Source organism: Anas acuta, chromosome 25 (genome assembly GCF_963932015.1).
Source record: "Anas acuta chromosome 25, bAnaAcu1.1, whole genome shotgun sequence".
NCBI classification, from domain to species: Eukaryota; Metazoa; Chordata; class Aves; order Anseriformes; family Anatidae; genus Anas; species Anas acuta.
Genome location: NC_089003.1, coordinates 1,104,323 through 1,119,605, shown reverse-complemented (window position 1 = coordinate 1,119,605; position 15,283 = coordinate 1,104,323). Strand labels below are relative to the sequence as shown.

Sequence of the window (15,283 nt, the reverse complement as noted above, 5' to 3'; positions counted from 1 at the left end):
GTAGTAGAATATCCAGCAACGACGACAAGAACAACACCAAAAAAAAAAAAAGGTAGAAAGGATCATCCGTACCTGACGGTCGGAAAGCAGCATCTCAGCAAAGTGCGGTGGCGTCATGCGCGGTGCACGCACGGGCAGGGTATTGCTGGGGCGCCCCGGGGCTGCGCTCCGAGGCTGGCTATTGCGTGGTTTCCTTCGTGGCTCTTGCTAAGCGAGTAAAGCAGCAGGTAATCGAGGCGCGAGCGGGGCGGGGGGCACCCCCACGGTGCTGCTCCCCCCCTCCCCGCAACCTCCGTGTGGGCTGCGAGGTGCCCCGAGGGGGGTCCCCATTGAGGAGCGGGGCTCTGGCAGCGGGTGGCCTCCGGCGGAGGGGCCTGGGGGTGCCGGTGGCCAGGTTGGGCTGGAGGTGGCCACGCTCCGGCTCCGGGGCCGGCTTCGTCTCGGCGGTGCTGGCAGTTCAGGTGTGCTCGGCCCTTTGGTCCCGCGACGCTCGCTCCTGGTCTCCGGGCGGCCCCCGCCGTGGCCGTGGAGGGGGGCTGCGAGCCCGTCCCACCCCTCCCCGGCCCCGCTAGTCGCCTTTCGCCTCCTCCAGGATCTGGGGCAGGTTCTGGTCTTTGCGCACCGACAGCGGTTTGACGGTGCCGCCGTAGTCCTGGATGGCCTTGGGCTCGTTGGTGTGGTACGAGCCCTTGTAGCGGTGGTAGTAGAGGTAGAGCAGCACCAGCAAGCCCCCGAGCAGCAGCAGCAGGAACGTCACGACTGCGGGGAGGGCGGCGGTGAGGGAGGCTGGGGAGGGGACCTGGGGACAACCCGTGGCATGGCCTGGGGGGGTGGGGGGACGCTGGCCGGGGGTGTCACTTACAGCCAATGATGATCCCGATCCAGCCGTCGTCGTGCACGTGGGGGAACTCTGTGGGGACAAAGCGGGTGGGTGGGATGGGGCCGCGGGGTTCTGCGCCTCCAAATCGCCTCCGCATCACCCAGGCAGCATCTGGCGCTTACCAAAGGGGGGCTCGGGGACTCCCACCACCCCCCCCAGGCTCCCAGCACAGCACCTACCCGTGCCCATGTACCAGGGGTCCATCTCGGGGGGGATGAGGATGGTGGTGAGGGGCAGCATGGAGGCGCAGCTGGACTCCACCAGCTCCCCGCGGATGCTGTAGGGCCGCACCGGGCTGGTGGGGCGGAAGATGGCTTTGAGGGGGACGATGCTGTTAAACTTCACCCCGGAGAGGCAGCCCGAGAAGCCGGGCGTGTTGTAGCGCTGGATCTCGGGGTCGATCACGCCGGTCTCTGCGGGGGCACAGGGGGAGGTGGCTCAGCCCCACCAAGGACCGAGCTGGGGCTGAGAAGATGCTGGAGCAAGGAGCAGGACCCAGCTCACCCATCACGCGCCCCAGGTACAGGTTTTTGGGCGAGTCCAGCTTGCTGTCCACGAACAGAGAGAACTGCTGCTCCATGACGGGCAGGTAATCCACCTGGGGAGGGGGCAAGCACGCGGGGTCAGCACCCGAGGAGCCTCCCGCGCCCCCCCTCCCACCCCATGGGTGCCCCGTCCCCGTACCTGCGTGTACAGCGTGCGGTGCAGGCGGGTGATGTTGACGTGGTGAGGTCTCCCGTCCGTCACCGGTTTGGTGGTGAGGGCGAAGACGTAGGGGCTGGTGCCCAGCTGGTAGCGCAGCTGCAGGCTCCCTGCGGGCACAGCACGAGGCGGCTGCAGCGCCGCTCATAAACCTGGGGATAGTGGGGGAGCCCCCCCCGGGACCCTCACCATCATCCTTAATGAGCACGGCCATGTAGTCCTTGACGAAGGAGCTGACGTAGAGCAGCACGGCGGGCGCCGAGGTGGTGCTGAAGCTGAAGCTGACCTCCTCGCTGGTGAGGTTGTAGCCGGGCAGGGGCTGCCAGGGGCTGCTGACGATGCTGGCGAACTCGCGGGCGGCGTACAGCGACATGGGCAGGATGTTGTAGCGCACCCACGTGCCCTCCTCGAAGTACCCTCCGATATCTGCGGGGGAACCCACGGGGGTGACGGGGGCGCCGGCTCCTCTCCCCCAGCCCGGCCCCGCAGAGGGTCCCCCCGCGGTGCTCACCGTGGTTGCAGAAGGGCCCGTCGAAGGCGGAGATGCTGCAGTTGCAGCTGTAGTGGCTGTAGCGCTCGACGCAGAGCCCGCTGTTCTGGCAGGGCACCGGCGGGTCCTGGCAGTGCCCGGTGCAGTTGACCCTCACGCCTTCGGTCTCGTTGGCTTTGCCCTCCAGGTTGAGCGTCACCCCGTTCATCCGCAGCGCCCGCAGGCACCCCAGGAACGGGCGCATCTTGTGCTCCGCCGCGCCTGCAGCCGGGATGAGACTCAGCGCCCTGGGGCGCACGGGGGGGGCACCAGGGACATAGGGCACGGGACGGGGGGTCTCTCACCGACGTAGAGGGGTCTGTCGAACTCGAGGTGCACGAAGCTCTGCGGCGGGGCCGGCCGCACCACCCAGGGCAGTTTGTCCACCCGCAGCCGGGCCAGCTTGACGTTGAGCTCAGCCTTCACCTGGTGCCACTCGTCGTCGTTCCAGGGCACCACCGAGCGCACCGTCAGGTTCTCGTGCCCGTTCCCGATGTCGTAGGCAAACACCACGTCCCTGGTGGCTGCGGGGACGCGGTGTCGGCAGGGGCACCCCAGCCCCGCCGCCCCCCGCGCCCCCGTTACCCGCGCCCGTACTGTTGAGCTCCACGCGGACGTAGTATCGGGAGCCGGGGTTCTCCAGGAAGACGCCGGACGGGGCGGTGGTCTTGAAGTAGAAGGAGATGTCGAGGCTGTGGTTGGCCTGGAAGGTGGGGAAGAGCAGGGCTGCGCCCCTGTTGAAGGAGACGGTGTTCCAGGTGTTGCCTGCGGGGAGCAGGAGAGGGTGAGAGGTGGGCATGGACCCAACGTGGGCATGGACCCAACATGGGAATGAACCCAATGTGGATACAGGACCCAGTGTGGGTATGGACCCAGCGTGGGCATGGACCCCGTGTGGATACAGGACCCAATGTGGGCATGGAACCAGCATGGGCATGGACCCAATATCGGTATGGACCCAGTGCAGGATGGACCCAACATGGGTATGGGACCCAACGTGGGCATGGATTCAACTGGGGAATGAACCCAATGCGGATACAGGACCCAACATGGGCATGGACCCAATGCAGGCATGGACCCAACGAGGGCATGGACCCAACGTGGGTATGGACCCAACGTGGGCATGGGACCCAATGTGGACACGGGACCCAACGCAGCTCTGGCCACTCACGGTCCCCATAGCACCGCAGGGGCCCCAGCAGGAACTGCGCTTCGGAGCCGGAGCGGTTGGTGTCTCCCACCACCACCTGCGTGACGGGCAGGTGGTCCACGAAGGTCAGCAGCCCCTTGTCCGTCCTCCTGCGGATGGCACGTGCATCAGAGGGGCTGCTCCCCACCACCCCCCTGACCCCCCCAGAGCCCGTGCCTGCAGCCCCCAGCCCTCACCACAGCGCGTGGTCGGCGTCGCAGTTGCAGAAGTACTGGGGGTCGGCGCAGTTCTTGTCCAGCCCGCAGGCGCAGCGCTGGATGCCCGGCCGTGAGCCCCCCCAGTAGTAGTGCCGCTCGTTGTTTCGGCCCATCCAGAAGCTGTAGGGCAGCCCGGCTGGGGGCACAGGGGAGGGTAAGGACACGGTGGAGAGGGGGGGACACGGCACAGCCCCGCGGCACGGCCCCGCTCCCCTCCCGGTGCTCACAGGGGGTGTTGAGCAGGCGGGAGTTGTAGCAGTGCAGCTCGATGCGCTGCTCGCAGTACTCGGAGGCGTTTGCCAGCGCCGAGACCTCGGCCCAGGAGGCGTTCCAGTACTCCACGGCGCCCAGGTAGGGCTGGTCCACGCTGGAACCCGTCACCCGCGTGGCGTAGTGGCGGTTGTGCCGTATGATCGTCCATGCCCGGTCCTCTGCAGGGCAGGGGGTGTCAGGAGAAGCCCCCGAGACACCCTGGCTCGCTCCATCCCCGAGCCCCGGGTGCAGAGGGAGAGCCCGGTGCCTGCCCCCGCCGTCCTGGTGCGCCCACCTCGTATGTCACAGTACACCGTGAAGGGTTTGAGCGGCCCGCTGCCGTCCGGGTCGATGGTGTAGTTCCCCGAGGTCTTCCCGCTGACCCGGTAAGCGTCGCACGACTCCTTGTAAAGGGCTGGAAGAGGGAAACGGGGCGCAGGGATGGAGAGAAGGTGGGCACCCAGGACCGGATTGAGCCGTGGGGGCCGTCGTGTCCCACCCTGCTGCGCTCACATTTGTGGCAGGTCTCTCCCTTGTACCCCGTCAGGTCGCAGATGCACATGAAGTCATCCCAGGACTGGACGCAGCGGCCGTCGTGCTCGCACAGGTTTGGGGTGCACCTGGGGGCGCAGAGGGTTTGGGTCCCGGCCCCGCCGGCCCCGCCAGCCCCCACGCCCTCTGCCCGAGCCGGTACCTGTCCGTGATGCCGCAGACGTTGAAGAAGACGTCGGCGTACTTCCCCAGCCGGTGCTGCACCAGCATCTCCAGGTCCACGGGCTGCATGTCGACGCTCAGCATCTGCAGGCAGCCGTGGAAAGCCGTCTGGTTCGACCGGCAGCCGGTGAGCGAGGCCGGCTTGGGGCAGCCTGCAAGGCACGGGGCGAGGGGGTGAGCGGCACCCGGGTACCCCAAACACCCCCCCCACACACACCCCTGCCCACCCTGCGCCCACCTCCGAAGAAGTACTGGCTGCCGGTGCGGAGCTGGAAGGGGTGCGCCACCCGAAATTCGGCACCGTCGTCATCATCGATGGTCACCACGGCCGAGCCTTCCCGTGCCACCAGCTGCACCGAGTGCCAGAAGCCGTCGTTCAGGCGATGCCCTGCGTGGGGGAGAGGTGGGCGTGCAGGGCGGGGAGGCACCGACACCCCAACGGGACCCCCAGACCCCATATATCAGCCCCAGGCCCACCTGCAGCAAACTCCAACTTCTTCTTGCCGGGCTGGGCGATGGAGACGTTGATCTGGCCCTGGCTCAGCACCATCTCCAGGGAGCCCAGGCGGTCGGCGAAGCTGGTGTAGAGCAGGAGCCCGGCCATGTCCCAGGAGCGGAACCGAAAGCTGACGGCCAGGCGGTTCCTGCGGGGGATCCCCGGCACCTGCACGTAGTTGTTGATGCCGGCGAAGGTGATGGGGGTGTTCACCTGGTCCTGGCAGTAGTGGCCCACGCTGCCCTGCGGGTGGCCACGGGAGGCGGTGAGGGATGGGATGCTCCCGTGGCAGGGAGATCTGCCCCGTAGCCCCCCCAACACCCCCGATTGCCCCGCTCGATCCCGTTGCCTGGTGATGCCGGGTGGGTGCCCCAGGCCAGGGACGACCTTGTGCGGTCGATGCGGGGCCGCTTGGCTGAGCGCAGCAGCCTCCAGCCTCACGTCACCCCACAGCGCAGCCTGAACCTGGGAAAGGGGTCACCCCATAGCAGGGACACGGCCCTAGGGAAGGGGTCACCCCATAGCGGGGGCTGAGGACATGGCCCCCACTTGGAAACGGGTCACCCCACAGCAGGGACAGCAGCACCGAGGAAGGGGGCACCCCACAGAGGGGCTGGACCCCTGCCCCCTGTCTGGGGGCTGCACCTCGAAGCGGATGTTGGATCTGCGGTGCCGGGCCAGGTCGGCGATGTTGACCCCGTTGAAGATGATGTTCTCCACGCAGCCCCGAAAGTTTTGCCGGTAGGTGAGGTGCTGCTTGTCCTGGTCGATCACCCCCCCGAAGAAGAGCTGGGAGGCAGAGGGGGGGAACTCAGCCTCGAGGACGCCGCGGTGCCCGGCAGCCCGGCACCTCCCCGCTCCCCGGACCCACCTCGGTCTCGAGGTCGAGATGCTCGAAGGTGCCGTGGCAGCGGAATCGTTTGACCTCCCCGTCCAGTGTCAGGTTGACGTGGTGCCCGTAGCGCTCGATGTGCAGCGAGTGCCAGTGCTGATCGTCCAGCAGGCTGCCCACCGCCACCGTGGTGTGGCCCTCGGTGGCGTGCACTGGGCTGCTGCCTGGGGAGGGGACACCGTCACCCTGCGGCCCCTTTGCCCCCGGCCCCTCTGATCCCCCCCGGTTGGACCCCCCCATCCCCGGCTCACCTAAGCTGATGTGCAGGAAGAGCTGGGCTTGCTTGAGCTCCACCGTGATGTAGTCGCCCTGCGAGCCCTCCCCGTGCATCAGCACCCCGTCCTGCTCCACCGTCTTGAAGTTGAAGGAGATGTCGTCTTCCATGGTGCTGATCTTTTTGGCGCGGAAGCGGTAGGAGATGGCATCGTCCCCGTCGAAGTACAGCACGTGGGACCCTGGGGGAGAGGGAAAGGCAGGCTGGCGTTTGGGAGGGCTCCTCTCCAACCGTGCTAAGAGCTGGGGCAGGTTTATGTCATGTCTAATGGCTGCAGATTGCTTGGACGCAATCCTGATGGAAAAAGGGTTTTTTGGGCGTGCCAGAGCCGGGCTGCGGCGCTGGCCTCGGTGCAGGAGCTGGCCCCGTGCCCCACGGCTCCCTCCTGGGTCCCTCCCCGCACGGGGACCACCGGGGCCGGTACTCACGGTAGGGGCAGCCGTAGAGGCCCAGGCGCAGCCCGATCTTCCCCCGGGGGTTCCAGGCCACCGGGATGATGCGGATGTAGCGGGCGAGGATGGGGTAGTGCAGGTCGTGCCGCACCACCCCGCTCTCATTCACGTTCCCAAAAAACGTCTGGGGACAAAGGGGCAGCTCAGCACGGGGCCAGCCCCCAAACCTGCACCTCCCTGCTCCCAACAGGGGACCCCAACCCTACGGGGGGACCCCACGGCTCCTACCCAGTTGCTGCCCTGCTGGAAGAAGGGTTTCCAGCTGGTGGGGTGGTCCCCGTAGAGCACGATGTAGCGCGTCAGCCAGTCGTAGGTGTTGAAGGTCCCCTGCGTGGCCACCGCGTTGATCCTGTGCTTCTGCATCAGGTCGATCTGCAGCCAGGGCTGCTTGTCGCGGGGGTCGGGGGACCAGCCGCTGGTGCCTGCGGGATGGGGAGGCTCAGGCAGGACCCCGCAGCCCCAAAAAGGGCCACCCTCATCCCGGCCACTGCACCCCACTCGGGGAGCCTCCCATGCCCTTTGGGGATGCTGAGGGTGAGACCTTGCAAGGAGCCCCCTCCCCACAGCCCCCCAAGCTCCGTGGCAGCCCCACTGTGGGGTGGGGTCCCCATGTGCTGTCCCTGACCCCACAGGCGGGGGGGGGGACTCACTGTGCAGCCGGGCGAAGCTGGCTGAGTAGAAGATGTTGTATCTGGAGGAGGCACCGATGGATGAGGAGTAGAGGGGCGCAACCAGCTCATCGTAACAGGGTCCTGTGGGGGAGAGGGGTGCTGGGCACGAGGGGGGTCCGGCATGGGGTGCGGTGACCCCAAAACCCCAGCAGCGTGGGGAAAGGGTGGGGAGCAGCTCCGTGGTGCCAGGATTACGGGAGGAAGGGGTGATGGAGCCAGGGCTGATGGATCCTTAGGGTGATGGAGACGGGGGGTGGCGGATCCACGGGGTGGTCGATCTATGGGGTGAGGGACCCACGGGGTGACAGATCCGTGGGGTGGAGGAGGCAGCCATCCCCCAGCCACCCTCCGAGCCCCATCCCAGTGGCAGCAGCAGCAGCAGGGCCCTCGCCCCGCACCGTGACCCAGCGCTTCTGCGTCTCCACGCCCCGCTGAGCCCAGCGCCGAGAACCCAGCGGCGAGGGGGGGGGGGGCGCAGCCATTGCCAGCCCCTCCCGCGGTTCCCACTTTTGGGAAGGGTCCTCACCGGTGGCTGATGGACCCCCCCAGCCCCCCGCAAAGCCGGAGGAGCGGCGGATCCTTCCCTGGCAGCTCGGCTCCTGCCTCTGCCCTCCCACTGCAGCGGGAGCTGACGCACCTCTGCGGGCTCCCGGCGCCGCACCAGCACCAGCTGCCTCCGCACTGCCGTGGGCGGCCGGGGAAGCCCCCTCCCCAGCCAGCCCTGAACCCCCCCCGCCCGGTCCCACACGGCCCAGGGACAGCTGCTGGGCCGGGAGCCCGCTGGGGGCTCTGGGAGGGGGGGATAAAGGGGAAGGAGGGGGAGTTGCAGGGGTAGGGGGGGGGCGCAAATCCTGGTGGCATCCGCAGAGGGGACCGCGGTGGGGTTGGGGGCTCCGAGCCCCTCGCAGAGTGGGGGTCGGGCAGCCCCCGGTGAGGTGTCCCGGAGGAGCTCCAGGGGGGTCTCCTGCACCCGGGGGGGGGCTGGCTGGGGACAAGGGCAGCTGCGGTGTGCCCACGATGCCAGCCCCCCCCCCTCCCCGAGCCTCCACCTCTCCCTGTCTGCCTCCCCCCATAGATCCATCCCCCCATAGATCCATCCCCCATAGCTCTACCCCCCCATAGATCCATCCCCTATAGATTCATCCCCCATAGATCCTCTGCCATTTATCCACCCCCCCAAAAATCCCCCCCAACCCCCCCCACCCCCCTATACCCCCATCATCACCCCCTGCCTCCCTCTCCCATACCCAGCTCCCCCCCGAGCACCCCCCCGCTGCCCCCCGCCTCAGTTGGGCTGCAGCCCCCAGGCCCCGACCCTCCCCTACCCCTGCACCCCCCCTGCCCCTCCCCAGCCCCCCCCTGCCGTGGGGCCAGCCCCGAGCATCCCTGCGGCGCTGCCCGTGGTCCTGGCGGAGCCGCACCGGGGGGCTCCGGGGGCTGCCCCCCCCCCCATCCTCGGGGTACCCGGTACGGTCGTGGGATGCGGCTCCCGGTGCTCAGCATCCCCGGGACCACCGGAGACACCGGGCCGAGCCTGGGGGCGAGGGGGGGGGGGGGGGCTGCGGCGGGGCAGCGCCGGGCGGGGCTCGGGGGGGGCGCCCGGCCGCTGGGTCCGGCGGTGACCTTGGGGGAAAAGAACCGGGAGGGACACCGGGGGGTGCCCGGGAGAACCGGGGAACCGGGGCTGGAGAGAGGTGGGGAGGGGGGGACACAGACACCGGGGCTGGGGGGACACCGGGGGATGCTCGGGGGATGCTCGGGGGCTGCCGGGCTCCGTCCCGCAGTGCGGAGCGGCGGCTCCCGGGGCCGCGGCCCCACTTACGTGCGAGGCAGCCGGGGCCGGGGAGGAGGAACGAGGCGCAAGCGGCGAGCAGGAGCCCGAGGAGGCGGCGAACGCCCATGCTGGGAGCGCCCCGAGCGCCCTCGGCGCCGCCGCTCCCGGTGCTGCTGCAGCCGCGCGGCGGAACGGGACCGGCGGCTCCACCCACGGGGCGGCCCCGGGACGGGCGGGGAGCTGCAACGGGGATGGGGCCGAGCGCTGAGCCCCCCCCCGACCCCACCGAGATGCCGCCGAGCAGCCCCAGGAACCCCCGGTCCCGGTCCGTGACAGCCCTGAGCATCCCACCGAGCATCGCCGGGACCCCCGGTCCCGGTATTAACGGTCCCCGGTGTCCCACCGAGCACCCCCGGGACCCCCGGTGCTGCCCCCGACAGCCCTGGGTGTCACAGCGACTGTCCCCAGGATCCTGGTCCTGCTCCTGGAAGCCCCACACATCCCACCGAGCACCCCCGGGACCCCAAATCCCGGTCCCGACAGCCCTGAGCATCCCCCCGAGCAGCTCTGGGACCCCCGGCCCCCTCCCCAAAAACCCCCGGACACCCTTCCAAGAATCCCCGGGGTTATACATGGAGCGGTAACTCATGTCGAGATGGTTGGTATTGATAAAGAAGAGGGAGATTTGGGAGGGTGGCCTTGGGGGGCGGAAAGCCCCGGGGTTGAGATAAAATTGGACTCTGAACGAGGAGGCCAGCAGGAATGGAAAAGGGTTTAGGGGGAACCAAAAAGGGTGATCCAGGAGACTCCATGGAAGTTTCTGGATGTTTGCTGTTCCTTGCAAAGTTGTTTGGCCAACGAAAAGTTGTTTTGAAAAGAACTGTGGGGAGAAGGGGGTAAGAGGGGAGCTGCCCTCAAGATAAAAAAGGCAACGCGGTGAAATTACATCAATAAAGCAGCAGGAAAAAGGAGTGAAGAGGAACGGGCTGGGAGAATGGAGCCCAGGATGGGAGCAGGCACTTTGATCGCATCAGGAAGATCGGTTCGGCCAAACTCAAACCGCTCAGAGGAGCTCGCACAGAAAGTCACTGGGAATGGGGGCACTGGGGCTGGAGAGAAGCTGGAGCTGAGAGCAGCGGAGCCAGCACAAAACTGCTCCTCGCTGCTCAGCAGCTGCACATTGTGGGGACCTGGAGGTGCCTCTAAACTCTTGACTCTAAACTCCTGACCCAGGCCCTATTGGCCTTGAAAAGGGGATGGATGGGATTTTCTTCAATGCGGGAAGAACGGGATCCATAGGGCCTGAAGACCGAGCTGCTTGACTTAAAGCGAGACATTTTGTTCAAAAGGGATGGAAAATGGAGACTGCTAAGTCATGGAACTTAAAGAATTGTTTGTTACCTTTCCTGATTGTACATCTGTATAGGCAGACTCGGGTTTAGCATGTAAAGTGATGTTCTGCATATTTAGGATGTTTGATGTTCGTGTGTGCGTGTTGGTGGAGCGGGGACTCCCCGCACACCCAGCACTGGTTACTTGCCTTTTATACCTTTTATAAATATTTATTTTATAAATATTACTAAATTCAGATTGAGTTGAGACTTCATTTATAACACCAGGACCCCCGGTCCCACTCTCAACAGCTCCAGTCCCCCCGTGCTGAACATCTCCAGGACCCCCCAGTCCTGGTCCCAAGAGCCCTGAGCAGCCCCGGGACCCCTCAGCACCGAAAGCCCGGGGGCTGCAGGGGCACCGGGTGCCAGCAGCCCTTCGTGGGGCATGGGGGGAGCGGGACACGGGGTGAGCACTGCATGGGGTGAGCGTGGCCGGGTGGCTGGGAGGTGCAGCCCCCCCCCAGCCGTGTTCCAGGCACCCAGGCAGGGAGGGATTTGCGCCGTGCCAGCAGATGTGGCGGTGATTGTAATCAAGCAGCAGATTAAGGCCTGGGGGTTTAGGGGTCGCCCGTCCTCCCAGCGGTGCAGAAGACCGGGATTTAGCCCGCGTCTGCTCCCAAACGTGCCAGACACCCACCGAGGGGGGTGGCCGCCGCGTGTCCTACATTCGCTGCCTCCCCCCAGCCCCTGCGGTGCCCTGCGGGGAATTGGGTGGGCAGCTGCAGGCTCACCCCAAAGGCTGGGGATGCTCCGGGGGCTGCTGGGTCCAAGCAGGGTGCTGGTGTTGGGCAGGACCCCAAAGTGTCCGGGCACCTCGCTGCAAGGGGCAGCACGGCGCGGCTGTCACCTGTGGCGGTGCCGGGGCTGCTTCCTGTGCAGGAGCGGAGCTGGGGCCGGAGCAGAGGGCGAAAGAGGGAACAGAAAACCCCAGGTGCAGGGGGGCTGCGGGGGGAGCCGGAGCCGTGTCCCCGAGGCTGGGGACGCAGGTGCCCTCCTGCATCATCCCCCAGCCCCTCGCAGTGCTGGCGGCTCCGACTGAGCTGTGTTGGGGCATTTGCCCCCCGGGACCCCTGCCCCTGCCCCCAGCCCTCCCATGCTTCCAGCAGCTCCACGGCCCTGGGGCTCCGACTGGGAGCTCCTGGGGCCAGCAGGGACCCCGCGCAGAGCCGGGATAAGCCAGGGAAAGACGTCTGGAGCCAGGAGAAAGGAGGGATTGAGGGATTACCGCTGCGAGAGGCAGAACGCCTGCTGCAGCCTGGAATCAATTTGCTCCCCCCTGGGGAGAGGAAAGCGGGGCCCCTTCCCCGCAGATCCTAATCTGCCCCGTAAGGAGGAGGAGGGAACGTTGTCAACAACCAGCAGGTCGTCCCCCCAGCGCTGGGGGGGGCACGGGGGCTTGGGGACAGAGCAGAGCATGGGACCCCAGGGGCGGGAGGGATGTCACGTTCCAGCAGCCGCCCCCAGTTCCTGGAGCCCCCGTTTCCCACCAGAACAAGCCATGCCTGCACCAAGCATGGCTCCAACCATCCCTCCAGGCATCCTGCCTGCGCCCAGCCCCGTGCCAACAGCCCACAGCAGCCCCCGCTCCTCTCCTTGGCATCATCCCCGTGTGGGCTGGGGTCTCCTGGAAGCGCCGGGTGTCCCCAACCAGCCCCTGCTCGCAGCCCGGCTCTCCTCCCACCCCCAGGTGCTGTCCCCAGCCCTGTGTCACCAGTGCTGAGCGGAGGACAGCTATTTCTGTCACCCGGCGGGCAGATGCTGGCCACAAAGCTGAAGATGTGGGACACGGCTCCGGAGCAGGGTCGTGGCTGCTTCTCCTTCCCCCCCCGGGGCTGGGTTTGTGCTCTCAGCGCAGCTCTCGGTATCGGTGCAGCACATGCTCAAACCACAGGTTGCAGAGCTCGGAGACACCGGCGGCTCCACTGGGCGAGGAGGGGAGAGGTCCTGCAGGGCGATGGAGAAGGTGAGGGGCTGCAGTCAGGGTTCGCTGGGGGTCCGGGCGCAGACACCGCTCTCTGGCTCCTATTTCTGCTTTAAAACGTTCTCCTGTGCACCTTGTGGGTTGGGTGGCAGCGCCCTGGGGAAGGGCAGAGCAGTGCTGGGTGCTCCAGGTCCCCAAGCCCAGAGTGGGGAAGGAGCTGGGGGAGCTGCTGGGGGCTGATCCTGGCCGGTGCTGGGGCTCGGGCACTGCTGCAGCCCTGGCTCATCCTCCTGGGCTCACTGATGGAGCTGGGGGGAGACGGCAGCCGTGAGGCTGCTTTGGGTCAGATCCTGATCCTGAGCTCTCCAGCAACGAGGGCCCAGCGGTGCTGTGCCAGGCTGCGCTGCTGCCCCTTTCCCCTGTGGCAGGGCTGGGAGCTGGAAGCACCGGGTGCTGGGAGCTGGGAGCACTGGGAGCACTGGGCACATCTACCCGCAACCTGTGCAAGGCAGGGGGATGCTCTGGGCGCATCCCTGGCCGGGATCAGGACCAGGCAGTGTGGGGCTGAGCCCCACAGGGATCCCCAGGGCTCATGCACAAGCATGCGGGTGCTTGGGGAAGGTCTCTGCGCACCCACAGCTCCTGGCACCGCCAGCGTGGAGCCTGGGGGCCGGCTGGATGGGGCCCCCCGGGGCCATGGGCTGGGTGCGAGCCCCTGGGGGCATCAGGAGCAGCTCCCCCATGGTGGGGTCAAGGCTGATTTGGGGCTGTGCCGGGGACGCCAGGGCTGGGGTCACGTCTCCCCTCCAGCCCTGAGCTGCAGCAGGGAGCACGGGAAGGGCACGGCTGCTCTCGCAATGACTGAGCGAGGCAAAAGCCGCCGCTGCCTTGGAGAGGGTGTGAGACAGAAACCTCGCTGCGCACGGGGCAGCCCACAAGGGGCCGGGGTGGTGGCGCTGCCGGGGCTCCTTGCAGCGAGCTGTGCTGCTCCACGGGGCTGGGTGGAGGCTGCACACCGCAGCGGAGCTGCGGCTGTGGCTGGTGCACGCCCGGAGCTTCCCTCGCTCCTCATCCCTCTGCGCAGGCGAACCCCAGCCCCACCACCATGGAGACAGCGGCCACCACCGACTTCTACTCCTGGGAGTACGACCCCACGTGGGATGACGGCATGCTGCCCGAGCTGTGCGAGAAGCAGGAGGTGCAGGGCTTCGCCCGCACCTACCAGCCGGCCGTCTACCTGCTGCTCCTGCTCCTGGGCACGGTGGGTAACGGGCTGGTGCTGCTCACGCACACCCGCTACCGCCGGGCGCACAGCGTCACCGACGTCTGCCTCCTGCACCTCGCCCTCTCCGACCTCCTGCTGCTCCTCACGCTGCCCTTCGCCGTCACCGTCACGCTGCAGGGCTGGGCCCCGGGCACGGCCGCCTGCAGGGCGCTGCAGGGCATTTACGCCCTCAACTTCTACGGGGGCTTCCTCTTCCTCACCTGCATCAGCGTGGATCGCTACGTGGCCATCGTGCGGGTGCCGGCCGCTTGCCGCCTGCGCCCGCGGGCTCGCCGCCACGGCTGGCTGACGGCGGGGCTGGCCTGGCTGCTGGCCACGCTGCTGGCGCTGCCCCAGTTCATCTACGGCCGAGCGGAGCAGCACCAGGACCTCCGGATTTGCCGCGTCGTCTTCCCCCCGGCGGTCTCGCGGGCGGCCCGGGGGGCCACCAACCTGGCGCAGGTCGTGCTGGGTTTCGCGGTGCCCTTCCTGGTGATGGCGAGCTGCTACGCGGCCGTGGCTCGGACGCTGCTGGCGGCTCGGGGCACCCAACCCCACCGGGCTCTGCGGGTGCTGCTGGCCCTCGTGCTGGTTTTCGTGGCCCTGCAGCTGCCCCACAGCCTGATGGTGCTGCTGGATACGGCCGAGCTGCTGGCCAGCTGGGAGGTGAGCTGCGCCCAGAGCCGCCGCAAGGACCTGGCGCTGCTGATCACCGGCGGGCTGGCGTACCTGCGCTGCTGCCTCAACCCCCTGCTCTACGCCTTCCTGGGGCAGCGTTTCCGCCGGGAGCTGTGGCTGCTGGCCAGCGATGCCGGCTGCGTGGGACCCATCGACCCGCGCTGCCCCGGCTGCCCCAGTCCCCGCCGGCGTTCGTCGCTCTCCACCTGCCAGGACGTGGCGTAGGGACGCGGTGCCTGTGCCCCGGGGAGGGTACCGGCACCCTTGGGGCTCAACGCCCCCGTTTTGGGGGAGTTTGAGCCACCATAAGTGGTTTGAACCACCCTGGCAGGGGCAGGATGGACAGAGCGCACTCGTGGGCAGACGGACGAGGAGCCCCGCAGCGTCCTGCCCAACAATGGGATGGGGACGATGCCCCGAGCTCGGGGGGACCGTGCAACGCCAGCTGCCTTCTGGAAGGACCGTGCAGTGTCACACACGGCTCGGGGGGGATGAGCACACCCCAGGGGGACCGTGCGGTGCCGTGCGTGCCCCGGCGGGACCGTGCAGTGGCCTCGCGGGCTCTGGGAGGGGGCTGCGGGATGCCCCTGAGCTCGGAGCGCTGCGTGCGGATCCAGACGCAGCAGGGCGCTGGGCAGGGCGCTGGCTTGCACTTCCCTTCCCACCCTGGCAATAAACCCTGCTCCAACCCCGCTGGGAGAGTGGCCGTGTCCCTGCGGGCTCAGGGGACCTGGGAGGCGGCGGGGAGCGGGGAAGGGACCCGGCACTGGCCGGGGGATGCCTGCAGGCGGCAGCAGAACCCAGCGCGTCCTGCCCGGCCCTGCCCGGCCCTGCCTGTCCCTGCCTGTCCCCACCCGGCTGCCCAGCACTGCAGGGCCTGAACGCGTCTGCCCCGGCCGGGACCCCCGGACGCAGGATGGGGACCCCCAAATGCAGGGCGAGGACCCCCAGACGCAGGGTGGGGACCCCCAGACGCAGGGTGG

General features: G+C 67.9%; 2 protein-coding genes across 2 annotated transcripts; one reads left to right on the top strand and one right to left on the bottom strand.

Moving 5' to 3' along the window:
• Positions 1 to 137: 137 nt before the first annotated feature.
• CNTNAP1 (contactin associated protein 1) lies at positions 138 to 9,511 on the bottom strand. The gene is made up of 24 exons (XM_068660907.1): positions 9,092 to 9,511; positions 7,249 to 7,350; positions 6,827 to 7,020; positions 6,575 to 6,722; positions 6,124 to 6,327; positions 5,852 to 6,036; positions 5,626 to 5,769; positions 4,962 to 5,223; positions 4,723 to 4,872; positions 4,465 to 4,636; positions 4,284 to 4,390; positions 4,066 to 4,185; positions 3,746 to 3,949; positions 3,498 to 3,654; positions 3,283 to 3,410; positions 2,709 to 2,876; positions 2,417 to 2,635; positions 2,094 to 2,333; positions 1,772 to 2,008; positions 1,565 to 1,692; positions 1,385 to 1,478; positions 1,060 to 1,293; positions 863 to 910; positions 138 to 759 (listed from the first exon to the last, which is right to left on the bottom strand). Exons 1-24 carry the CDS (start codon positions 9,399 to 9,401, stop codon positions 569 to 571), a joined length of 4,146 nt encoding a protein of 1,381 aa, XP_068517008.1. The 5' UTR covers positions 9,402 to 9,511; the 3' UTR covers positions 138 to 568.
• A 2,672-nt stretch (positions 9,512 to 12,183) lies between these two features.
• On the top strand, positions 12,184 to 14,992 carry CCR10 (C-C motif chemokine receptor 10). The gene is made up of 2 exons (XM_068660608.1): positions 12,184 to 12,400; positions 13,443 to 14,992. The coding sequence occupies exons 1-2, from the start codon at positions 12,314 to 12,316 to the stop codon at positions 14,523 to 14,525; spliced, it is 1,170 nt and encodes a 389-aa protein (XP_068516709.1). The 5' UTR covers positions 12,184 to 12,313; the 3' UTR covers positions 14,526 to 14,992.
• Positions 14,993 to 15,283: the final 291 nt, after the last annotated feature.

Coding starts and splice junctions, on each gene's coding strand:
- CNTNAP1 (XM_068660907.1), bottom strand. CDS start 9,401: ATGCTCGGTGGGATGCTCAGGGCTGTCACGGACCGGGACCGGGGGTTC. Junction 5,770..5,851: donor ATCTCGACCTCGAGACCGAG/GTGGGTCCGGGG, acceptor TCTGCCTCCCAG/CTCTTCTTCGGGGGGGTGAT. Junction 3,950..4,065: donor GGTGTACTGTGACATACGAG/GTGGGCGCACCA, acceptor CCTGCCCTGCAG/AGGACCGGGCATGGACGATC.
- CCR10 (XM_068660608.1), top strand. CDS start 12,314: ATGCTCAAACCACAGGTTGCAGAGCTCGGAGACACCGGCGGCTCCACT. Junction 12,401..13,442: donor CCTGCAGGGCGATGGAGAAG/GTGAGGGGCTGC, acceptor CCCTCTGCGCAG/GCGAACCCCAGCCCCACCAC.